The 26920-nt window shown below is 30.9% G+C and overlaps 1 protein-coding gene across 1 annotated transcript in view; it reads right to left on the minus strand.

The window, feature by feature from the left end:
* Positions 1-26920, minus strand: part of LOC118189118 (RNA N(6)-adenosine-methyltransferase mettl16) — a 53710-nt gene that overhangs the window by 16604 nt on the left and 10186 nt on the right. Inside the window, exons 2-5 of the mRNA XM_035359660.2 lie at positions 19847-19987; positions 15561-15804; positions 10143-10212; positions 9640-9732 (exon numbers count right to left, since the gene is read on the minus strand). Of these exons, the coding sequence (XP_035215551.1) occupies positions 9640-9732; positions 10143-10212; positions 15561-15804; positions 19847-19987 (548 nt within the window). The remainder of the gene's footprint in view (positions 1-9639; positions 9733-10142; positions 10213-15560; positions 15805-19846; positions 19988-26920) is intronic.

Below are 26920 nucleotides of genomic sequence, written 5' to 3' on the forward strand. Positions count from 1 at the left end.
AAAAGCAAAGAGCTATTTAAGAAAAAGAAAAAAAAGGGGGGGGGAATTCTTACCTTTTTGAGAAATCCTTTGTAATTTTTTTGTGCTATTGTTTCCCAATGTACACTGTGGAGGAAAAAAGAGGGAAGGACAGTTCTATATTTCTCATTCTACTGGGCCGATTGACAAAATTCAAATTGCATTTTTCATGTCTCAAAAGAGAGATTTAAGATATATATTAGATTTATATACAGCATTGTTCTAACATAGGTATTTTGACACATAGGTATTTTGAAATCCGGCGTTTTATGATATAACATACCAATTTTTTTCCATATTTCGATTCTACGACTAAAATTATGCCTAGATATTAAATTTTGTAAAATTTGGTGTGAAATTTACAGAGAAATTCAAAAATTTATCTTAATGCAATATTTTCAGTTTGTGACAAGAATAATTCACTCGGCGAACTTCTTAATATATGGCAACTAATTTTCCTTTCCCTTCCATTATGCTAGAGTGGAAAAAAAGACACCTCATTTCTATCTTTTTACATTGTGCATGAGCGGGAAAAAAAATCGCATTGCTCTAACTTAAATTTAAAACTAACAAATAATTTTAGCAGTGTCTAAACCATAGTTGATGTTTTACCACTTTCTACAAATATGCAAAATTTCAAAACTCGCCAATATATAAATTCATGTATATCTTCGGAAAACTATAATTTTTTGCAGAAATACTTAGAAATACAACTACTTTAAGACTTTAAGATGATGGTAAAATTTTTATAGATTATAATTCAAAATTATTTTTGAAAAATTTGTAAAAATTATTTAAAAATGAGTGAATTTTATTTGGAACGAACCTGAATTTCGAAATGTGAAAGGAAGAATCAAATTAATTTAATAAAAAAAGAGAGATTAATAAATATATACCAAACTCAATCAACACTGAGGAGCTAAAATTTTGAGAGCTAATTTTTTAAAAACTGCTTGTGCGATTTTTACAAAACTTGGTAGTTGACTCGTAATTTGAGTTGTAAAATTGAAATATGGAAAAAAATTGGCATGTTATTTCAGAAAAAGTCCGATTTTTATATCAAAATACCTATATTAGAACAACATTATATATAAATTCAATACATATCCTAAGTCGCCCTTTTGAGTCATGAAAAACGCAATTTGAATTTCGTCAATCGAACCAGTAGAATGGGATATATAGAATAGTACTTTTTTTTTTATTTATTTTAAATTTTGCAATTTTAACACTCCAGTGAATAATAAATAAAATTGATTAGCTGTAATAAATGAGGTACGACTATGTTTAAACTAATTTCTGAGCTGTATTCTAAAACTTTTTTTGCAGGTTTTTACATTGTATTTCCATAAAATTCAGTTGTTTAAGAATTACAACTTTACAGAATAAGCCTTTTTGCATTCTCTATTGCTGGACAAATACATTTCTGCAGTAATGTAGTGGATTGTTTTACCATCAAACTCCACATTCCCATTATGATTTGTTACAAGAAAACAAATGTACTCAATGCAAAAAAGAAACAAGGAACATTTTGTATCATAACTTCTGTTGAATTCAATTTTTGAGTTGTTTTAGAGTTAAATAGGCATGATGATTTCAAAACTGTCGATAGTTTTTTTCTACCACATCAAGTTTCTTCTCTACACCTTATGTGAATAAGACCACTCTCTGCTGTATCAGAATACAGGAATACAATCCTGTTGAATATTGAATTAACTCCAATGATGAAGATTTTGAAACTGAAGATGATTCTGTTCATAAGGAATTTGACCAGCATGAGTTTGAATGATTTGGCATGAGATTTGAGACTATGCAAAAAAGTTTTGGAGCTTTTAGCATCAAGACTATATGAGAAAAACTTGCTTGAAAAAGTTAGGTTATCCTATTTTTGATCAACAGAAAATGCATTTCTGTACTGCCGTAATGAACATGGTTTAATGAAATGGTTTATTGTAATAAACATTGTTTAATGAAAGAGTTGGGAATTTCAGCCTTTAAGGTAACTCAATGGCGACTCCTCTTCGATAGCAGAAACAGAGACTGTAGTGTGTCCTCCTGCACAATGGAAATTTATTTGGTAGGCCACTCAGTTTGTTTGTGTGAAGAATATGAAGAAATAAAGAGAGTTATTGATTTGTTTCAATATCACATGCATCAATGCATCATTTGTGTTGACCTCAAATGGTATGCTTCCACTTTGGCCAGCAACAGAGATATACCACATATCCCTGTTTTTTGTGTATGTGAGACAGCAGAGCTCATGAGAAGCAATGGGTGCAATCGGATTAGCTGCCAAGATCTGACCTGAAACCTGATGATTCAAATACTCTACATTAGCCACTTGTCGATAAAAAGAACATTACATTTCCAACTTTGCATATAAAACTGCATTTAATGAAGCAATTTGTTTTTGAAGCTCCTTAAAGATGAACATTTTTCATTGGAACAATGCCAAAACTTCAAAAGAATACTTATTAGCATTCAAAAACTCTGTCAAAGACTTTCTTGGAAATACACAGGTACAGAATTACAATGAAATTATCCTTTTGGATAACTTCAAAATGCTTGGTTGCAATATGAGCATTAAATTGCATCTGTTATTTAGGCATCTTCATAGCTTCCTGAAAAATCTTGGTGCGGTCAATAAGGAGCAGAGTGAGTGATTCCATCAAAATCTGAAGGTCATAGAGGCACTGTACCGAGGTAGATGAGATGTGCATATGATAGCTGACTACTGTTGGACTATCATACAAAAATGTCCATACACTCAAGACTCAAAACATTATGACCAGCCCTACATTTTGCGATGAACGCGCCTGGATGACGTGGAGGGCATGTGATCAGGTGGAAGTGGTATTTAACTGCTGCTGGAGAGTCTGAAGAATCATTCTTTCACTTACTTCTGTGTGTGATGGGAAAGGTTGTGAATCTAAGCAACTTTGGTAGAGGGCAGATTGTAATGGCTCGAAGGCTCAGAACAAGTATTTCCGAAACTGCACGACTCGTGGGTTGTTCGCAATCTACAGTTGTTAGTACATATGGAAAGTAGATGAATGACGGTGAAACCAGCAGATGACATGGTGTTGGACGTCCACACGCTATCAAAGAAAAAGGTCGTCGGAGACTGTCTTGCATGGTGAAGCAAAATCGGAGCCAGACAGTGGCTCAGCTGACAGCCGAATACAATGCAGGGCCAAGTAGAAAAGTATCGGAGCACACTGCTCAGCGAACACTGTTGGATATGGGGCTACGCAGCAAACGCCCCACTCGTGTGCCTTTGCTGACCAAGCATCATCGCCAACTGCGCCTGCGCTGGGCACAGAAACATTGCGACTGGTCCATGGATGAGTGGGAGAGAGTTGCCTGGTCAGATGAATCATGGTTTGTCATTCATCACGCTGATGGCCGTGTCAGGATACGCCTTCTTTCAGGCGAACAGTTGCTCCCTCAATGCACAGTAGGTCATACACAGGCAGGTGGTGGCGGTAGTATGCTCTGGGGGACGTTCTCTTGGGCGTCTCTGGGACCTGTGGTTATGGTAGAGCAGACCATGAATGCTACAGGGTATCTGAACATCATTGCGGACCAGTTGCACCCTTACATGGCCTCTGTTTTTCCAGCTGGAAATGGAATGTTCCAACAGGACAATGCCCCATGTCACAAGGCTACAATTGCGTTGGAGTGTTCCAGGAACATGATGCTGATTTCCAGTTAATGTCCTGGCCGCCTAACTCACCGGATCTGAATCCAATAGAACACATGTGCGATGTCATGGGACGGTAGCTCAGAGGTCAAAGACCACCAATTTGCAATATCTCAGATTTGCGTGACCGTTGCTACAACATCTGGTACAATCTGTCTCCGGCCATCTATCAAGGACTTGTGGCATCCATGCCAAGGTGGGTTGAAGCAGTGTTGCGCGCCAAAGGTGGCCCAACTCGTTATTGACAGGTGGTCATAATGTTTTGGCTCTTGAGTGTAGATCAAACACTAAGGGGGTGAAAGAAAAGAAAATTTGTCCCTTAATATGGATGCTTACCGATTGGTTTTAAAAAAAACTTTACTATTTGAATGAATAAAATTTAACTTGCAGTAGCTATATATAGCCTTTGCATGAATAATACTAATCTTTGTAAACAGCATATTTGGTAAGCTTTCCCTTTATTTGGTATTTCAGAATTATGCAGTTTATTTTGTAAGTTACATAAATTTTATTTGCATTATCAAGAAAGTACTTATTATTTTCACCCACTTATTTATTAGTCAAGAGGTTATTTCAATAATTAATTAACAGAACAAATTAAAAATACAGTTCTCACATGCATGTTTTGTATGACTTTGACATGATTGAAAAAAAACTGAGGTAAGTTTTGGATTCTGATGCCAGAAGTTAGTCGAAAAGAAGTGAGAGATCTGAGGGAATGACATTACTGTTCCCCGCGTAATGAGAAAATTAATGGTTGAAATTCAAAAGTGCAAATCTAAGTGTATCTACACAGATGTCTACTACCTGCATACATAGGTTGCTACATAAATACTTTTTGACGACATTGTAGGTGGCCACATAACTATATTGGTGACATGATGTATTGCCTCATGAACACTTTTTCACAATTTTTCAGCGAGGGGCAGATAATCACAAAGTACCAAAGTAACACTTATTGTTGCTTATTCATAAGACTATATCTTAGTCTTTTAAAGGATTTTTCTACTTTGATTGAAAGATAAATTACACAGTTTCCAAAAAAATAAAAATTTTACCATGCTGCACTTTTCAATCTTTATTTTTAATTCAACTCAAACATAACTCAAACAACAAAGTTAATTTTAAAAACTCTATTGTTCTTTTTCAACTCTTTCCAATATAAAAGAACATTAATAGAAAAATGTGAAAAGGATTAAAAAATTGTACCATCATATGAATAAAATTTAATAAAAAATGTATAAAAGGGCTTGCAATCTCTATTTTACTATAAATTTTTATCATAATCATTCAATTTTATTTTGGATGCTGATGACAGCATGCACAAGAAGATTTAAAAATTTTGCAACTGACCTATTATATAGCATCAAAAAACCCTTACTGCCAACAAAATAAAAATTTTATCATGCTGCATTTTTCATGAAAGATCTTTCTTTTTCTGCACTTGAATGATTATGATAAAATTTTATAGTAATATATAGATTGCCAGCCCTTTTATACATTTCTTATTAAATTTCATTCATATGATGGTAGTTGTTTGATCCTCTTCACATTTTTCTATTTATGTTGTTTTATGTTGGAAAGAGTAAAATTGAAGTTCTGTTTGGGTTGAATTAAAAATACAGATTGAATTCATGATATAAAATGAAAAATTATATATACAGTCAAAAGTCGTTAATCCGGACTCGTCGGGACTTCGGCGATTCCGGATTATCGATTTTTCCGGATTATAGATCATCAGTTTAAATCTCGAAAGATGGCATGCAGAAATTATAAAATTAAAAATATGAAACCGTAATTTATGAAATAAAGAACAATTATGATCTAAAGGGTATCAAAATTTGCAAAAAGGAAAAGCTTAATATTTATTTGTTTACTTTATTAAACATTTCTTTCAATGTAAGTTGTTTAAGTTTTGCTTCGTTTCATGTGATAATACTTTCTCTTTAATTCTATTAAACAGACATAATTTCTTGTTCAGTTACAAAGTTGCGCCGTTCAAGTCCTATAATTGCTGTGTCAAGAATACCGACTAATTTGTAAATCGAAATTTTTTTGTTTTCAATAACCTCTGTCACTTTTCTTCGCTATTGGAAGCGAATTATAATGACAAGGAACTTGTTTTAAATCATATCAAAGACGAAGCATATCGAGATGAAATACTACATTTGGTAAGGAATTATAAGCCAAATAAAATAAAAACATCTGCGCTGAAGATAAGGATAGTGCTGACAAATCAACTTCCAATTCATTACGCGCCCGCCGCCGAGCAGCGTGAAATTGATAAACAGATTTCGGATTTCAAAACATACTTTCGCTTTAGATCCTTTACATATTAACAAATATATATCGGAAATTCTATTTGATATAATCGAAAGTTTAAGCTTACTTTTATAAAATTGCTCTTACAGTCTGCAAAAAATAATAAGCCGGATGCAATTCGAAAATTAAGGAACAACGCAATCATCAACATTAACTGAAATAGATAATTATTTAGCTTATACGTCCATTATACATAAAATGCACGCGCGAAAATGTATTCTGCACTTGCGCACACTCATATGCGCAGTCGTAAAAGGTCTTACGCGCATGCGTGAACGCCTCTGCGCATGTGTCAACGCGGCACATGCGCAGAAAGTTTTTAGTTTTGATGTCCGGATTATAGATCATTCCGAATTATGGGTGTCCGAATTAACGACTTTTGACTGTATATATACAGTTATGATGTACTGGAGTAATTCGGTTTTATGGTACCATTGTTAAATGAAAGATTTGCATTGCCATTCAGGATCAATGTGAATTTATTACAGACTGAATTTCACTGAAATGAAAACAATCAAGCCTTCAAACAGAATTCTTTGAAACCAGGCTCAGAGGCATGAGAATAAGTGAGTCTGCATTAATCACCATACAATGATGTTTTAGAACAGACTAACAATAATTAATTAAAATATTCTGGTATGGATTACTAAATGCATTTTTAAATAAAATTTTAACAGCTGCAATCTGATTTAGAAAGGTAATTATTGCTAATAGCACTTTAGTGTGCTTAGGCATTTAATTTAATTATTGTTTTTTTAAACTTTGATTTGCTCTCAGAAGTTTCTTCAAATTTGTTGCATCAGAATTATGTAGTTTATTTTGTAAGTTATATGGATTTTAATTTGAATTATCAAGAGAGTTGTTATTATTTTCTCTCACTTATTTATTGGTCAAGAGCAGGGGTTCCCAACCGGTGTTACGCAAGAGAAAAATAAGTGGTATGCAAAGAAGCAAATTATTTTTACCTATTAAATTCAAAAATTAAAACCCAACATCCTGATTGAGTTTTTTCTCTAACACTTGTAAACTTATGCGATCTGAGCTTTATTCAAGAGTGGTGGTGGTACTAAAGGTTTCCAGTTTTTGTTTAGGTGGTACACATTAGTCAAAAGGTTGAGAACTGCTGGTCTAGAGGTTATTACAATAATTAATCAACAGAAAAAGTTAAAAATAGCTTTTTTTGGTTAAAATCTGATAAGTAGTTTGAAACAAAAAATATGAGCAACACACACAATTAAATGCTTCATTTATAAGGGCATGATTAATTTAAGATAAGAAAAATCCATCTACACCTGAAATCATATAATTTTTCATATGTCAATAATAAAATTTACAAGACAAGACTGCAAAAATAAAAAACTTGGATTCTTGCTGCTTGTTGATTAGGGATAATGGAAAAAATTATGTTGAAGCGAAGAAACTGAGTTTAAACAGTAATGTTAGATGACTCTGCATTAAAACTGTGCTCCAGTTAGGAATATGTATGCGGCTTTTGTGATCATTGACTACAAGTTTTATTGTACACACACTTAAGCTCATATTCAGGCACTCAGAAATTCCTATAGCATAAATTTGGAACATAATAAATTATAAAAATATAACTTTTTAATTAGTACAAAATTAACCTCAAATCTCAAACACTGAAACAAAAACAAATTTCATTAATTAAAATAAATTATCACAGAAAATGTTTAAAATTCTCACGGAACTATGTAGTTAACTTTTTGAACAAAGTGGAAAAATCCTTTAAACTATCATACGTATTATACAGTAATAGCTGGAACTAATGGGAACAGCAGTGGATTTCAAACATTAGAGAGCTAAGAGTGACACTTTTACACTCCTTTGGCAACTGTAATATTCAGTTTCAAAATGCAAAAGATCAAATTTTACTAACAGGTTTTCCTCATGGAATACTGAAGCATTGCCAAACAAATATTTTGTTAAAACTTGCTAAATCTGAGCACTTAATTAAAGACTATTCTTTAGTTGTTTTAATGGAACAAGATTACAGTAGTTAGAATTTTTTATTTCTATTACAATCAGAGCTTTAAAAAAGTACTCATCACAATGGCGAGTTTTGAATTGTTGGAAATAGAAACTTGCATTTCTCCTGTTCATGATTGCACTGAGCAGAAAAGGTGAACTATATAACTGTGCAGAAGGTTACAAATGAACAGTGAAAAATTAAGAACGAATGGTTTCGGAGATGAACAGACAGAGAGAGAAAGGGTAGTGTGTCTTCCCGATTCTGATGGTGTTTGCCAATGTGGCCAGCAGCTGTGATTCTTTCAAGTGTGGAGCAGAAATTTAAGTCCTCACAAGGAACAGCACAGTGAAAATAAGGAATATACTCAAGCATTCTGGATTATCTTTCTACATCACCAAGTACCTGCTTATATGAATGGACTGTTAAGCAGGATCAAATAATGTTGTACCAATCTAGTACATTCGTACATTATCTATCGTACAATTTCATTAATGTGTCATAGTCTGATACAATATGTTCATCTATGTTGTTAAAGTCACTGATTAAATCTATGTTAATTTCAACTTAGTGCAATTTATACTTCTGTATCAGAGAACCTTGACTGTACAACTACCACTATCCTACCACTACACATAACTCTCCAGGTTCTTTAAAAAACACAAATTTTTCAAAAACAGCATAAATAAACTAACAGTTTTCTTGTGAATACCAGTGTGAAAAAAACGAGTTTAGAATAATGAAACTGAGCTGTGCATAAAGAGGGTATAATTTGCAGAAGGACTTGGTATAATTTGTGGAAGGGGGGTCTCACAAACCTACAATATTCTAAACCTTTAAATCAAACTATAGTTAAAGAAATGTTTGAAAATGTAAAAAGTAATTTTTAAATACTTTTTATCTTTATTTTTCATACAAATTTATAATATATTTAATACATTACAATATTATTTCTCTATGAAAATGTAAAAAAGTTAATTACTTTCAGATTTTTTTTTCTTTTAATTTATTCAGGCTTTTTTTACATCCAGTAATATTTCATTATGAAATATTACTGGATGGAAGTAATTACTGGTCTACATCCAGTAATATTTCATTATGATTTGAAATCCACAAAACTCTCATCTGCACTACCTCAAGTCTGAACCAGAGAAGAATTTTGTGTTTTCACTGTTTTATTATACCAAATGTTTAAATTCCTACTTGTTTTCATATTTACATTAGGGCTCTCATAATGTAAGCATATAAAAATTACTTTAAACTATATTAGCAGTTACAAAATATATTAATTAATGCTTTAACTACTATCAGTTTACAATTTGTGCTTCTTGCCTTAACAAATAACGTATATAGATAACATAAATGCTTTCGGTAACTTAAATGCCATTGAACTTACATGTTTATTTTATTAGGAGATGGTTTTTAAGCATAATTCATCTAACAAATTTACATTCTTTATGCAATGAAAGTAATTAAATAACTGAAGAGCTTTTAAATAAAGTACGTAATATGCATAGTTATGCATCCTTTATGTAAAATGCATATAAATAAAAAAAATAATAAAAATAAAAATCTTTCACTTCAAAAATGAAAGACAAATATAATAAAATACCTTTACAAACTCGATGGATTTCAGGAAAGTCCAAGCAATACCCCAACGAATAGTATTCCCTTGACAGAATTCAGTTGTAGTAAATGTTACATCCTAAAAAACAAGCAATTTTTTTTTAAATTATCAAAAAATAAATAAAACAGTATATTTTATATTAGTTTTAGGACTTTATAAAAATATTTCAGTGGCCATAATTTTATATAATACAGAATGAAAAGTGAGAGGAAAAAAGTCAAGGTACAACTTAAACTTTTCAGACTTTCATACAAATAACATCGCAAGAAATTCAATACAAATATGAAAAATTGCATTTCACTTAAACAATTTTAATTGTGTATGAACAGGTTGCCCCTTCACCCCTCCCCCTCAAAAGTGCAAACAAAATTGGTAAACTTAATATCTCAGATATTAATTTTTATCCTAGATAATATATTAATTTTTATCTATCTTTTTATCTTTTTTAGTGCTGAAACATAAGCAAAACAAAAGATACACAAACTTACTTTCAAGAGTTTAATTTCTTTTTGTATTGCCAAGAAACTTTTCTTTTTACCAAACATTGAGGTGTATAAACTGTAATGAAGAAATTTGGTATTTACTTATTAAAACAAGGACTACTACTAAAAGAATACAGCTCTAATTATATATATATATAAGAATATGAATTGTATTATTTACTACTTAAATCCATTTAAATACCAAACTGAATATATTTTCCATACATATAAGCAATTTTGTAATTTCATTATGAATATGTAAACCACATATCAAAAATAGATAGTGAATAATGTCTACATTTCTCCAACTGCTGCTGAAATACATTGTGCTAAAAGTAATAATATACATAAAATATTTTTTCTTAACAAAAAAGTGACATTTTAATTCCTCATTTCTGGATAAATCCAAAATAAAACTAATATACATAAAATATTTTTTCTTAACAAAAAAGTGACATTTTAATTCCTCATTTCTGGACAAATCCAAAATAAAACTATTTTGAAACATTAAAAAATTATACAAAAGTAGATAAATTAAATCTAATATTTCCTTTTAGAAATAAGCATTGCAGTGATAAAACAAAAGTGTAACAGAGCTTTTCATAGGAATGATTACTTTGTAATCAAGACATATGACAACAGAAATGCCCTTAATTTAATTACACTAATGATGTAACTGTTAGTAAAAGTGTAAATTGGATTCATTACTCAAAACATAAAAAAGATGTGAAAATTATTAAGATGCTCAAATACTGACTATATTTAAATCACTTAATCTGTAACAATGATAAGCATAAAAAATAGTGATGTTTTTGCAACACGGAATGGCAAAAACACTTTGGCAGCTTATAAAGTCAAAACGGCGATAATTATTTCATTTCCGAATAAAAGATTAAAAAATATTTGATTCTAGGCATCAATATTTTTTCTGTACTCTATTTGACTTGTTCTTTTGCATCACACTTAGTTATCCAATTTCAAGTTTCTATACCTTTCAGTTCATATAAATTCAGGAAACCACTGTTTTCATTTACAGTTCATCTTGTTTTCCTTTAAATTTATTTTACATAGTTTGATGTAATAAATAAATCAAAGAAATCATTCTAATCACTATATAAAATTGTTTACTTTGCTAAAAGCAGATTATGAAGAGTGCACCAAAGAAAGCAATAAGTCAAGAGCTTCTATCTTAAAAACAGACAAAATAACATGCAGTGATTTTTATTTTTCCAGTTAAATGAAGTTTTAAAAAATTATTAATTTTTCTTTTCAAAACTTGGATTAAAAAAAAGACAAATTTTTTAACTGCTTTAAAAAAACAAAATATATAGAATATCAAAATAAATATTGAATAGATTCCTGAATGCAGCCATAATAATTCTAATGATGACATTAATGATGGTATTTACCAAATTCCATTTTATCCAAGGGAAAAATTAATAATCTTTTCAAGATTAATTAAAGTTATTGTTATAGACTCTTAAGTAACATTTTTAAAATGATTGTTAAAAAAGACATCAAACTTGAAGCAATTCAATTTTTTTATTGCTAAGGATCTTACGATCAAACTTAAAACTGAACGACTACAAAAATGTTATTGCAAAGGAAGTAAATATTACATTTCAGAGACTAAACTTTATCTATAGTTTAATGTGACAAATAATAAAAATTTCATTTAAATATGGAAAAACTAAAGCCAAAGTAATAAAAATAAAATTCTGAAGCATATAAAATTATTTTTATTTTGTTCATATGTAAAGAGGATTAAAATAATCAAACAATAACTTTTAACCCTTTCGTGGGCCATGGGAAGATTACTTCCCACCTACATGATCCTGGGAAATACACCTGTGGAAGTGCAAAACCCACTATAATATATTGGCTTTGGTATTATAACGTTGGGAACTCTAATTCCCACTTCAGTATTGTGCTACCATCTGTGTTAAATTGATTGAAAACAGAATTACCACATTTGTTTTGAAAGTTTGAACGTGTTGTGCGAGATCTTTTCCACTGAGACACCTGTTTTGATTTGACATTTGCATTGCTATACGATTCTGCTACAAATGTAAGTAAAGCACTGTTTTTATTATAATAATTTTCTCTTATTTTGTATATTTCTGCAAGAACTATCTAATACTGAATAATAAATAATGTGTGGAAAGTGAAAATGCTACTGCATTGTGTATAAAAGCCACATGCAATAGGTATGTTGGAAAAATTAGAATATTTTTGAAAATACATTTGAAAATATCTTTCAATTCTACTGAGAAAGAAAAGGATTATTTTGGCATGATTTTTACAGAGAAAATTTTACAGAATATTGTTGACGGAACTCATATGCAAAGCAGCCTAAGAAAAGGAAGAGATTGGGTCATACCACAAAAGACTTTATCCTGAACTGGAAAGAAATCACATCAGAAAAATTGAAAGCATGGTTAGGTATGCATATACTCATAGGTAAACATCAATTGCCTGAACTAAAAAACTACTGCAGCATAGACCCTATTCTCAATGTTCAATCAGTAGCAAGAATAATAACCACAAACACGTTTAAAAAAGTAACTGAGATTTTACATGTAAACGATAACAGTACAAATCCATGTGGGCAACTTGGGCATGATAAACTCGATAAAGTCAGACCAATCCTCTCACAGCTCAATGATTCCATACCTAAAATCTACGAACCTTCGTCAACATTATGAATAGATGAATGTATGATAGCTTTCAAAGGAAGAACTTCATTGAAGCAGTATATGCCAATGAAGCCTATAAAAAGAGGTTACAAGGTGTGGTGTTTAGCAGACTCTAAGACTGGATATATTCAAATATTTGAAATTTATTGTGGAAAAGAAACTTCTGATAATAAGGGTAAAATATTGAGCTTAGGGGAAACAAACTAAACTAACGGAAGATGTGAAACAGACAGGTAATGTTATAGCCTATGATAATTATTTGACATCTTTTAGGCTCACAGAAAGTCTACTTATAAGTGGTCTGTTTTTTGTGGGGACTGTGAGGCCGCAAAGGAAGGATCTTCCACCAATGCTGAAGGCTAATAACAAACTACAAAGAAGGGAATCAATGTTCCTAACTAAGGAAGGTGTTGCTGCAATAAAGTGGATGGACAAAAAGGCTGTTACATTGTTGACTACTGCACACAATTCAGTGATTATTACATCATGTAAATCGTACACAAAAGGATGATACTAAAACAGAAGTACCTTGCTCTAAAGCTGTTGCAGTATGTAATGATATCATGGGAGGGGTTGATTGCTTCGATCAAAGAAAAGAAAGATACCAAATAGGAAGAAGATTGTAGAATGGTGGCATCGTATTTTTGATTTTCTTATTGATCTTGGCATCGTAAATAGTTTTATACTGTGGCAAGTAAACAAGAGAAACAGAAGTTTAGACCAGCTAACATTCCGTATCGCATTAGCTCGTCAACTAATAGACGGATATTCCTCGAGAAAGGAAAGGCCATCCGGCTAGCTTCCAAGCAAAAAGGTGTGCAGTTCCGGATGATATACGCTTAGCCAAATTGGGAAATCATATGCCAAAGATGGTTTCCAACTATAGACGATGTAAGAAATGTAGCACAAAGGCCCAAGAAAAGAGGACCCGCTATATGTGTGCAGTATGTGATGTACCCTTGTGCATTACAATATGTTTCTCATCTTTTCACGGCAAATAATCGCCTTTAAATTGAATTTTCTCTGTGACCATAAAAGGTCCCGTGGGAAGTATACTTCCCACCACTAGAATTTAAATGTAAACAAAAAATTTGGCAAAATAAAATATATTTCCTTAAATGCTATTGTTTAGTTGATAATAAAACATAAAAAAAACGGGAGAAATTCAAAAGAGAAATAAATGGCCCTTGAAAGGGTTAACTACATCTCATGTTTATTACTAAATTAATATCAATTACTTCCTTTCCACTGAAAATGCAGGACAAAGCATATTTTATTGAAGAAGAGATGAAATTATGCTGACTTAAGCACACATCTCTTTTGTAATATCAAGTTAGGGAGATTTTTCTTCACAAATGCCTAGTTCAAAGAATCAAGGAGGTTTCAGCTTAAAAGGATCTCAAGAACTGCTTCTTGCATTTCAGAAATCCTTTTTTCATTTTAAGATTTGGATATCAATGAAAATTATAACAGATTTCTATTTAGCATTTAAATGAAGTATTAACTAAAGACTAGATATTAAGCAAAATTCTATAAAATTTTGAGGCTTACACAGATTTATGTGAATTTATTGTCTGATTTAATGGGGTTTTAATATGATCACCTACCCAGAAGACCAAATTGTGATAAAAATTATTTAAAAATATAATTCTTTCAGATCATATATTGTAAATTACAATAAATTAAAACGATTTTTAGCTATCATGATATAAAAAAATTTATAATCTTGGGCATTTTGTACTGATCCCTCTGCCACATACTTTATTCTGTTTGAATCAAAATCAAATAGTTAAATAAATAATTTTTTCAGAACTTTTTACAAGAATCTTTTGTGTTTTAATAAAGTCAAACTTTCATTTTGATTCTATTTAGGAATAATTTCCTATCTTCTCAATAAGTGGCTTCATGTACTTCTTGAAGCTTGCTGTCAGCATTCCAAGTTCTTCAACTAGCCATTTTTAAATTATGGATAACACCATATATAAAACAATTAAAGTATTCAAAATTCTAACAACTACATAAGTGATTTAGTAGTCAAAGTCATAATGCACTTATTTTTACATAAATATGATGTGTTAGGAGAAAAAATGAGAAGATGAAGAAAGGGGTATCTAAGACCTTAGATAATCCATAAAACAACAAAGAGTAGTAGCTCACCACAATGAGCATAAGCTGGTGGTTCGCTTCAGCTCTTCAGTCAGTCCTCAGAGATTGAATTCTTCAGAATCTTTAATATTCCATGCTACTTTAATATTTAGAATCTTTAATAATCAATCATCAATACTGATAACAGAGATTCTGCTTCCTGTTGTTCAAAAAGAACATGACAACAGTGCATTCTTTACCATCAAGATGGCCTAACATTTTCAGTTAACCTGCACAGGAAATGCTTACATACTGCAGGAAACGAGGACATTATATTTTCTTAACAGAAATCTCAAAAGATCAGGAAAAAGAAGGCAGGCAGATGAATACTTTGCTCAAAGATAGAAAAGTTTCATGATATTATTTTTAAGTGCAGTGGCAAATAGAAATGCAAATTTCTGATACACTACTAAATTATTAGGAAAAAAAATTACTAAATATCAAATATGCATTCAAGATTTATTTCTTTTTATTATATGAAATACACGTATAAATTTTTTATTCCAGTTAAATGAAAGTATTTAATGGTTTTAGTGAGCCCACATTCATAAACATAATATGCACACATTAAAAAAAAAGGTACCATATTCTGTCTTTGTAGACAAGACTATCCGAAATCAGTTTGCGTACAAAAGCAACTTCTCCTCCTTCTACCACAATTTCATCCTTTTTAGCTGTTTTAGCAACTGTTTCTTTAACATGAGCATTTTTCTTTCTGATTTCATTCACATCTTCAAAAAAGGGAGGATTGCAGAGACAGAAATCATAGATGTCATCATTTTCAGTTAAAACTTGATCCAATATACTGTTTTTTCTGACTTTTATAACTGTAAAATAAAACTGCATTTAAACATTACAAAAATAAAAATACAATTATTGAAATCTCTGAATTTAAATATGAAATATAATGAGGACAATAAAAACTTAATAGTTTTTAAATACAGTCATGGCTAAACCTTTAAACAATATGAATATCCTTGGGCACACATATTATTCAACTGAATGCCATTTCATAGCAAAACAAGGCTGGTTAACAGAATACTATGCCTTTGCAATGGAATCAGTCTTCAAAAATAATGAGTCTGTGTTTTTAATTTAGCACTCATTTAACAACACTTCAATATTGATTTTAACAACCGTATTCCTCTTCACAATATCGTTAAATAACAGGTGAAAAATTTAAGAAAATGTGCAATCATGTTTCTGTTTTAAAAATCCTCCAGAAAGACCATGAATTTCATATTTGAACCTATGTCAACCGTAAGAACTGTCACAACTAGCTGCTGAGAACTCTCATTTAAATTGCATCCCAAAATTTTTAAGTATGTATTATGTTAAAGTTTCATGTCATGTAACAGGGTCTAGAGCGATTAGCTACATTTCTTGAAAAATGAAGATAACAAAGCTTTAATAACTACAGCTTAATGCACTATGATATTCTGCAGCTCTGTTAAATTATAATGTTGCTACCATTATGACGAATACCACAATCTTTGGTTTCAAAAGGATATGGTAATGGTACACATATTGAGGATTTTAGTGGAACTCTTCCATGAAATATTCCCAGGTAGAATATTCTCATGATATAGGGGTGTTGAATGGTCTCCATAATCTTGACTTCAATACCTGTGATCTATGTGAAGAATGCAAAATATTCATTGCAAAATCTTGCCAATACATGAAACTTCGTATGCTCTGAAGTAAATTAATCAAATACTGTAAATGCAATGATTAAGGACATTATTAATTTAAAAATTAATTGAAGATATAAAGCTAATGTAATATTAATATCTTTACCAAAATGATTAACCCCATACAATTATTAACTACAGTTGGATGAAAAATACTAATTTTTGTTTTGTATATGAAGCAACAGAACTTATGCAGAACTGGATTTAAATCTCAAAAAATCACATTTCAGTTTGTTCAATTTCTTAAATAGTTCCTCATAATGAGGTCAATTTTTTTTATTTTTCATCTTTTATTTATGCTTAATGTAATAAATGCAAGTATTTAATCTGAAAAATTAATTGTAGTATTGCTTTTCTGCATTTTAAACATAAAAGTAATCGTATTTTAAACTTAAAAGTAATCGTATTTTAAACTTAAAAGTAATCGTATTTTAAACACAAAAGTAAACATAACAAAACATATATATTTATTAATATATATGTTAATAACAAACATATATATTTGTAAGAAGCAGAGCATTTCAATGAAATCTTTCCCCAAATGAGTGGAGGGGGAGAAAAGAAGCTACAGTCAAAAGTCGTTAATCTGGACTCGTCGGGACTTCGGCAATTCCGGATTATCGATTTTTCCGGATTATACATCATCAGTTTAAATCTGGTAAGATGGCATGCAGAAATTATAAAATTAAAAATATGAAACCATAATTTATGAAATAAAGAACAATTATGATTTAAAGGGTATCAAAATTTACAAAAAAAAAAAAAAAAAGCTTAATATTTATTTGTTTACTTTATTAAACATTTCTTTCAATGTAAGTTGTTTAAGTTACTTCGTTTTATGTGATAATACTTTCTCTTTAATTCTATAAACAGACATAATTTCTTCTTCAGTTACAAAGTTCCGCTGTTAAAGTCCTATAATTGCTGTGTCGAGAATACCGACTAATTTGTCAATCGAAATTTTTTCGGTCTCAATAACCTCTGTATCACTTTCTTCTTTATCGAAAGTAAAGTATAATGACAAGGAATTTGATTTAAATCATATCAAAGACGGAGTACATCAAGATGAAATACTACATTTAGTAAGGAATTATAAGCAAAATAAAATAAAAACATCTGCTCTGAAGATAAGGATAGTGCTGACAGATTAACTTCCAATTCATTGCACGCCACGGCGTTTCCCCCCCCCTGCCGCAGAGCAGCGTGAAATTGATAAACAGATTTCAGAATGGTTTGAAAAACGAAGTATATTCCTTTATCCATTTTTTGCAGCAATTCCACTTTTTGTTTAATGGACTTCTAAACATACTTTCGCTTTGTAGATCCTTTACATATTAGTAAATATATATCAGAAATTCTATTTGACATAATCGAAAGTTCAAGCTTACTTTTATAAAATTGCTCTAATAGTCTGCAAAAAATAATAAGCCGGATCCAATTCGAAGATTCAGGAACAACGCAAACTGCAACATTAACTGAATTAGATAATTTTAGCTTAGCTTATACCGTCCGTTATACATTAAACGCGCAAGCGTAAACGTATTACGCACACGCATATTCGCAGCCGTAAAAGTCTTACGCGCATGCGCAGAAAGTTTGTAGCTTTGAGGTCCGGATTATGGGTGTCCGAATTAACGACTTGTATTATCATTACTTTACACTGAAAGGTGATTTGTGTATTCCCATATTTTATATACTAAGTAAAAAATGTTTTCAAATTATACCAAACATCTCTTAAAATCTAAAATAATAGCAAGAGATACTACAGTACAAAGTCCGTAATTAGGACAAGTCGGGATTTCAGCGATTCCGGATTAGGGGTTTTTCCGGATTATAGATCATCAATTTAAATTTGGTAAGATGGCATGCAGAAATTATACAATTAAAAATATAAAACCGTAATTTGCGAAATAAAGAGCAATTATGATCTAACGGGTATCAAATTTTACAAAAAAAAAAAAAAATGCTTAATATTTATTTGTTTACTTTATTAAACATTTCTTTCAACGCACGCATGCGTAAAGCATATGTGCGTAATGTATGCGCATTCTCTACGTGCATGCATAAAGTTTGTGGCTTTGAGGTCCAGATTAGAGATCATTCTGAATAATGGACGTCCAGATTACAGACTTTGTACTGTATAAATGATAAATATATAATATAAAATAAAATGCCATACTATAAATGACAAATATATAAAATGCGTAAATAGAAATAATATTAGTAAAATCATCTTAAAGTTCATCTTCCAGATTTGAAAATAAGAAAAGAGCAAGCAACTCCATAATAGTACTGATAGTGAAGTGTTAAAATGTCAGGTATTCAGTAGAGGGAGATAAAAGTAGGTTTTCAGTAGGGTTTGTGGTGCACCAGGCAGAGGACAAAGAGCAGCTTTTAACATTTTATTTGTATCCATAAGATTGCTTGTCTGCTGTATCGGTCCCTAGTAAATCTCATGCTGAAAGTTAAAATTTTTTATGCTTTCTCTAATGTGAAAGTCTAGAAATTATATAGTATGTTTAGTAGCCTCCCATTTTCTGTTCTACCATACAATAACATTTTGTAAAAATTTGCCTTAATAGTATATGCTATGTAACAATTAACTATAACTTTCAGCTATTATTTCATAATAAATATTAAACAATACTTTTAACTTTTCTTTATGAAAGCAAAAATTCTCTATAGATTTCCTTCATTAAGATTTAAGTCTCCTGCAAAAGCATACAAAGAAAAAGTTCATAAAGTGGTCAACATCTATGAATACCGGAAGAATAAATTTATGTATACTGATTCCTTAAAATTCCATTCTATTTTTTCCTTCTTTTTTTCATCTTATTTATTACAATTTTGAAAGGTCTTTAAAAGCATCAAAATTAGATAATTAAATTAGAAAAGCAATTTTATGCACCAAATTTTTCCACTATCCTCTAAAATATCAACTTAACAACAAATCTAATAATTTACAATTCATTTTTATAAAACTCTGAGGTTTATAATAAAATGTTCATTTGTTTAAAAATAAAACTGCACTTTGTTCAAAGCTTGACTGGATGCAGAAAATTAAAGTTCATTGGGATTAAATCTGACTTATTGGTTAAGAAATGTTTACAAATATGAAACCATATTTCCGAGAAAATAACCTAAAAGAAATTTCATTTATTGCAAACTAGCATCTTACCTTTTATGAAAGATTGCAAATTATTAGCTTCAATGTTAGAATTTGCCCAGGCTATTGCTTCATCTGAACTTTCTGTTGCAAAAAATTTCCAGCTGTTTTTCTTTGCACCCAATAATGAGAATATTGCACATGGACCAGTTCCTAAAATAAAATTTATATGCTAAAACTCTGCAATATGTTACAATGAGACAAAATATTAAAAACTGAACAATAAATTCTATGCCTTAGAAAGCAACTGTAAATATCACAGGTTATCACAAAAATCATAAATGTAAAGTTAAAGGCATAATAAAACCTTTATTTTTGCATTACAATACAATGAACACTATTAACAGTCAAAACCATCAAAAATATCTTTAAGTCTGCTATCACATGTCTGTTTGGTTCAGAAGAACAACTATTTGGAATAATTTTTCTGCTTTGTCACAAGAGCCAATCACCACAGATCACTTTGTGGTTAACATGTAAAGGGAACACTGGTTCTCCATTACAAACAAGCTGATAGCTGATTGGTTGAAAATTAACAACTCTCAATTTTTTTTGAAAGGAAGGGGGAAAAAATTGTTCTTCTTTCTTTCAGTAGTAAACCAGGCAGAAAAAATTGTCCAAAACAGTTGTTCATATGAAACAAATGCATGTGCGATATGGGATTAGCACACTAAGTCTCATGCTGCTCATGGCTCATTTCCATGAGATCAATATCATCAACAGTGATCAACAACAATATATCAAACACGATCAATATCATCAACAGACTGGACTTGTAACCACAGCCACCAACCGGGCATTTTCTCATGTCACCTCAGAAATGCTTTGGCGAGTTTTTAGTGATTTTGAGAGTTCCCCGATGCTGGCACAATTTGAAAGTCAGAATTCTTGAAGCTAACACACAGAATATTTTATGCACTAGTGACAGCAAATTTGACTTCCATGAAACAGATCCAGGATTGAATCTCAAGGTCATTATCATCTCGAACTGACAAGTGAAATTTGTGTGTTGCTGTAGTTCTCACTGGTGCTAATAGATGGTGAAACAAGCAAACAGCTACATATCCAAAGCCACCGAGGCTTCTCATACTATGCGATCACTACAGTACAATCAAATAATGCTTCAAAATGAGACAAGCATGTTCCCATTGACAGACACTTGATCCATGTAAAAGTAACCTCACAACATCCTCATTATTATCTTAACCTAACTGCTGAAACGTTCTGCCCTATTTGGCATTTAGTTTGATCTTGTTTATAGCTTTAACTATTATACTTAAGGATCAATGGAGACTTGTACTTAAATGATTTATTTAAAGATGCCTATGCACCATACAATAAATATAAACATTTGGCAACTTCTTCTCCAAATAAGAAATAAATCCACAATAGCAGCTTACCACTAATGGTACTCCATTTGAAGCTACAATATTGTTCTAATGTATATTATTGTTTTTAAAGTATGATTTTACAACATTAAATTTGATAAACTTAAGTTTAATATTTACAGTAAGACTGCATGTTCCCATCTAAATATTGGATTAAGTATCATCTGTGGAAAATGAGCCTTTTTTTTTTTTTTTTGTGTGTGTGTGTGTGTGTAGGAGCATGGAAGTCTCTGACTAGAGTAATCAATAAATTTTCTCTAAATTTTTAATCACATCTTTTTGATATTTTTCTTTGTAGCATATTCATTGAATAAAATATACAAGTTCAAAATGGAAGTTTCCAATTCCCAGAAAAATTACTTTTGCCACAATTTCAAATTCTTCCTCATTAAACAATAGTATGTAGCCTACTGGTCATTGAAGTCTACAGCATCCATATTTTTTATTATAATCTAATATGATAGTCAGTTTGTTTATTTATTTATTTATTTATTTTTTTCACTAGCATTTTCAGTCGTCTTTGATCTTTTTCTTGCAGGATGTGAAATAGAAGATTCTTTTGTACTATATATCCAACAGCTAATTTTTTTAATTTGTTCAGGCAATCCTTTTTTATTGGTCATAATTGTTCCAGTTAGAATGCAGTTTGGCTTTAGAAGTTCTGCACCTAAAGTGGGGCTCGTATAAAATCTGTCAGTAAAAATATGATACCCTTTACCTTCAGGAACTGAATTTCGTAAATTTCGATAGAGTTGCATCACCATTCTGCTAATGAAATTAAGATTTGGTCTAATTAAGCCATCTGTTGTAATTTTACCATAATATGGAACAAATGCATATAAATAACTTGTCTTAGAATCTGCTAAAACATAAACTTGAAGCCCTAATTTTGTTGGTTTTTTAGGGTTAGACATGAGAAAGTTTTTTTTCTCTTTTGAACAAGATTATAGATTTGTCATTTGCCAAATTTTCATGAGGTATATAATTTTCTATAAATTTTTGGTTTAGCTAATCCAGAAAGTTGCTCACGCTTTCTATCCTTGTCCCCGTCTTTTGAGTGTTTGGTGAAATTGTTTCCAAATGTAGTGACCAAAATAGTTGGAAAAAACGTTTGTGTGAAAAAATGTTTCTAAAAAATGACATCTTCAAAGGAAATGCTTGAGACCAGTATGATTCCAAATTTTTGAAACAACAAGGCCCATATTTATGATGACACTAATAAAGGCTCTCATTTCACTCTCAGTTACATCTTTCAGATTTTGCCAAATGGAATATTTCAGTGTTTTTTCTGATATTATTTTTGCTGTGTATGTATTAGTTTCACTCCCTACTTTTTTTAACAGGAGCCAAAAACAACTTGAAAAATTCTAGAGCTGATGTGCAACTGGATGGAACTTAAGGCCCAACAACATTTTCACCAACTCAGAAATTTATGTTATGATGATAATTGTTTCCTTCAGCAACATTTGCCCATAATTTTATATCATTTCCAACAAACTGCCTATTATATGTAGAAATAGATGGTTGCTCATTGCTATCCTCATTAATCGCTTATAAGTCTTCTAAATTTCTTCTTCTTTTTACAATAATTTCTTCATCAGAATTGGTCTCGGTTTGAAAAGGAACCAAAAACAATAGCTCAAACGCTTTTGTAAAATTTATACAGTACAAAGACGTTAATGTGAACTCGTTGGGACTTCAGCGATTCTGGATTAGGGATTTTTCCGGATTATAGATCATCAATTTAAATCTGGTAAGATGGCAAGCAGAAATTATAAAATTAAAAATATGAAATCACAATTTATGAAATAAAGAGCAATTATGATCTAAAGGGTATCAAAATTTACAAAAAGCTCCACAAAGGAGTTTGTGTAAGAAATATGATGACAAGCCAAACTCAACATAGGAGTCCTAAGGCTTAATAAAACATTATTATCTGCAATAGCAGACTCATCCAATTGCATAGAAAATGAAGAGTTTTGGCAAATATCTATAAGTTTATTTTCAACATTAAATGCCATTTTTTTAATTCAACGCTTTACTGTGTTACCACTTAAAGGTAATGGGTGTTGTTGATTTAAGGGTTTGTTGATTTAAGGTGCAAGTTGATTTAAGGGTGCCCCTTGGATTTTTGCGAAGATGTTGTTTCATTTATTGCCAAATTGTTGTTCCATTTATCGCCAAGTTGTTGTTTCATTTATGGTAACCTGAGCAGTCGAATGCTATGGAAACCCTATTATGACAAAATTGGTTGCGCTGAATATGAATACTGTGAAAGTGGCGATGCCAGTATACAGATTCTAGTTCAGGTAATTTTAGGAAGTTTTTGGATGCTATTAAGGAATTTTGTTTAACTGAAGACACATAAATTCGTAAATAAGATAAATGGATATTTCCTTTGTACAGTGCTATGTAGTTTATTGAGATTATATATTTTTTGTTGGTGCTCCTTGACTCTTTAAGTGAATATAGATTGCTGTGTACATGGACAAAGTCAAGGGAGTGCACAATGACTAGTTTGTGCAATTCTCTGATGTTTTTTGAAGTGAAAATAGGCTGATGTATACGTGGATACCGAGTTTGTTTAATTCTTTGGTTTGTTATTTTGGATTTGTGTGACAAAAATGCTACAAAACCAAAATAATGAATGTCAAAGAATTGCACGAACTTGGTGTCCATGTACCGCCATAAATCACCAATTATTGCCAAGGGGCATTCGCAAATATATTTTTACCAGGTAATGATTTTAAAGCATGGGGTTTAGTAAACCCTTGCTAAATGCAGACTGGCGGAACACAATTTTTGCATATATGCAATGTAATTTTTCCTGCACGAGAATTTCGATTATACATGGTTATGATGCACAATGTTGACCACGCTGAAATAATACTTTTTAATAATGGTTAAAAATTCATTAATTAAAAAAATACACATTGCTTGGAACAGCAAAATCTGTCCTCCAGGATACAGTGCTGAAACCCTCCCAACACTGTATCCAAACATAGAGGTTTCATTCCTATCACCAAAAACCACTTGCTTAATCTAACCAATGGATCAAGGAATCATAAAAGCATTCAAAGCTAGGTATGTTTACATCTTTACAAAAAAGCACAAGATGAAAGAAAGCATAGCACACTAACGGCATTTTGGAAGCAATTCAACAGAAGACACTGTATAAAAATGATTAAACTCGCAGGGAAACAAGTGAATTTATCAACAATAAATGCTTGCTGGCATCAGCTCTGGCTAGAAGTTGTCAACAATTTTAAAGGATTTTCATTGACTGAAGATGAAGTTGAGGAAATTGTACAAATAGCAAAAGCAATAGGGAGTGAAGCATTTTCAAGTATGGAAGAAAGAAAAATAAAAGAGTTAGTTGATAATGATGATTATATAATGCCAAATGCAAAACTGGATGATCCAAAGCAGATGACGAAAGCAGAAACAGAAGACAAAGAGTCTTTAATGTACAAGAAGTTAAGCCAATTGTTAAGAAAGGCACAACTGTCTAATTTTTAATGAGACAATGACAAAAGAACAGGATACTTTATGAAAGGCATTGAGAAACTCTGCATTTCCGTGAAACATTTAAACAGTTTCTACAGTCACTGTCCCAAGGAAAAATTACAAGCTACTTTTAAAAATAATTTTATTATGTACCTACATATTAAACAGTAAAAGAAATTAACATTTGTTTCATTTTTACCTTTTCTTACTACAATATTTAGGCTTGTATAAATTATACATACTTTCTTAATCTGAACTATACTTAAACTATTTTTTCCACTATACCTAAACTATTAAGTTAATTTTGTGAAACAAAATTTTGCCATACACACAATGTGTTAATGACGTAACCCCGTTTCCCATTTGGCAAGGGTTTCCTGTATATCCCAATGCATTACTGTTGAGATAAATTCTAGTACAGATTGTGCAATTCTCTGATTATTTTAAGTTAAAACAGATCGCTGTGTACATGGATTCTTGTCAAATATTTCTGGTTAGAAACTTTACGTTTTTGCTATGCAAATTTTTTGTTTTTGTTTCAGATTTTTGGTGTAAATTGTGTATTAAAAACGTGGTTTTTTGCATGTGCTAAAAATGTGTTTTTGCAGACATTTTAGGCTTAAAGTTCGAAATGTAGGCAAAGAAATTTAGTAATATGGCGCCATGGAGTTTCTTGTTGCCAACCGAGGGCGTGTATAAGAGTAGTTCTGCCTTTTAATATTTTTATAGGACTTGATATGGACAGACTTATAATATAAACTAAACATAATACATTATGAAAAGAATTTTAAAAAAATTCCTGTCACATCATTTTTCCTGCATTAGAAATCATCAGTATTGTGGCCAGAATGAGAAAAGGATATTTAAGAAGTTTTAGATACTAAATATAATAGAAACATTATTACTGATCTCTCTTTTAACCATCAGTTTCTATTATCTGTCAATACTCAGAATGAACCAATGTAAACCAAAAAAACAAAAATAAGTAAATAATAATAATAATAACTTGAAATAAATTATATTGTTTCACAAAACATAACTATTTTGTTATTATACATAGTATAAAAAGCTTATCTATTGTTTTACGGAAAAATCTGAAGTTTACACACGAAAAATTTTCCATTACACATCACTGTGCATGTTAAATCACACATAACAAACATTTGGTAATGTTAAAATGCATATAGTATTCAGATAAGCTTTGTATTTTAATTATATAATGTTATCTTAATTGCAGATGTAGAAATAATAAGGGGGGGACTTTTTTGTTATATAGGAAGTATATTGTATAATTTTAGATACCTTTTATTGCATAGTTTTATACCTTTTTAGCTATTACAATAAGTAAAAATTACAGTATTATACTTTATTTATTTACAATTAAGGTGAAAGTGAAAGCATTTAAAAATATATATATCTGATAATTAACATGTGATTATTCGACAGTTTCAGATTTACTTTATAACATTTGTAGGTACTCTTCCGTTTCACTGGCGCAAATCTCACCAAGCAGACTTTATTTGCGACAACAAACAGTATAAACATAAAAAATGTTAACTAATGTTAGTTCTTAAGAATTTTTTATTTTGAAGGCATAAACATTTTAATATGTAAAATTTTGTATAAAGCCAATAAATAAAGACAAATTTGTAAAAAAACATTAATTTGAGAATTTACTTTGCTTTTATGGTTCAACAAGCTGATTCTCCGGTTAATATCACGTAACCCCAAGTGATTTCATCTCACGTAAACTACGCTACAAAAATCGAATTCTCTCAGTAATTATCTACATTAATTTCAAGTTAAATCTTAATTTGGAACACCAGTTTAAATGAAAGAATTATTTCAATTCGTATGAATAGCTTACTCAGAAATTATGTAAAACCCTACTGCTTTACTTCGCTAGTGCATTCTTGTTAAGAATGGATGAATTTAACCCTTGTCTTTGCCTTTTCTATATTTTCGCCTTCGAGTGAGTGGTGTGACTGCATGCTAATTGACTTAATTACCGTGAATGGCCTTAAGGCATAAAATTGAATTATCTGGTAAAAATTCTATGTAATTGTATGACAGTATTGAAAAAAAAATCGTTATAATAAGAAATAGCTGTGACTTGTTTTCAAAATAGGCCGTAAAAGGTTATCAGCGAGGATATTCCGTTTGGCATCAGTTGTACCATTATTGGTGACTT

Source organism: Stegodyphus dumicola, chromosome 8 (assembly GCF_044657685.1).
Source record: "Stegodyphus dumicola isolate Sdum_Otavi_A_Nest chromosome 8, ASM4465768v1".
NCBI lineage: Eukaryota > Metazoa > Arthropoda > Arachnida > Araneae > Eresidae > Stegodyphus > Stegodyphus dumicola.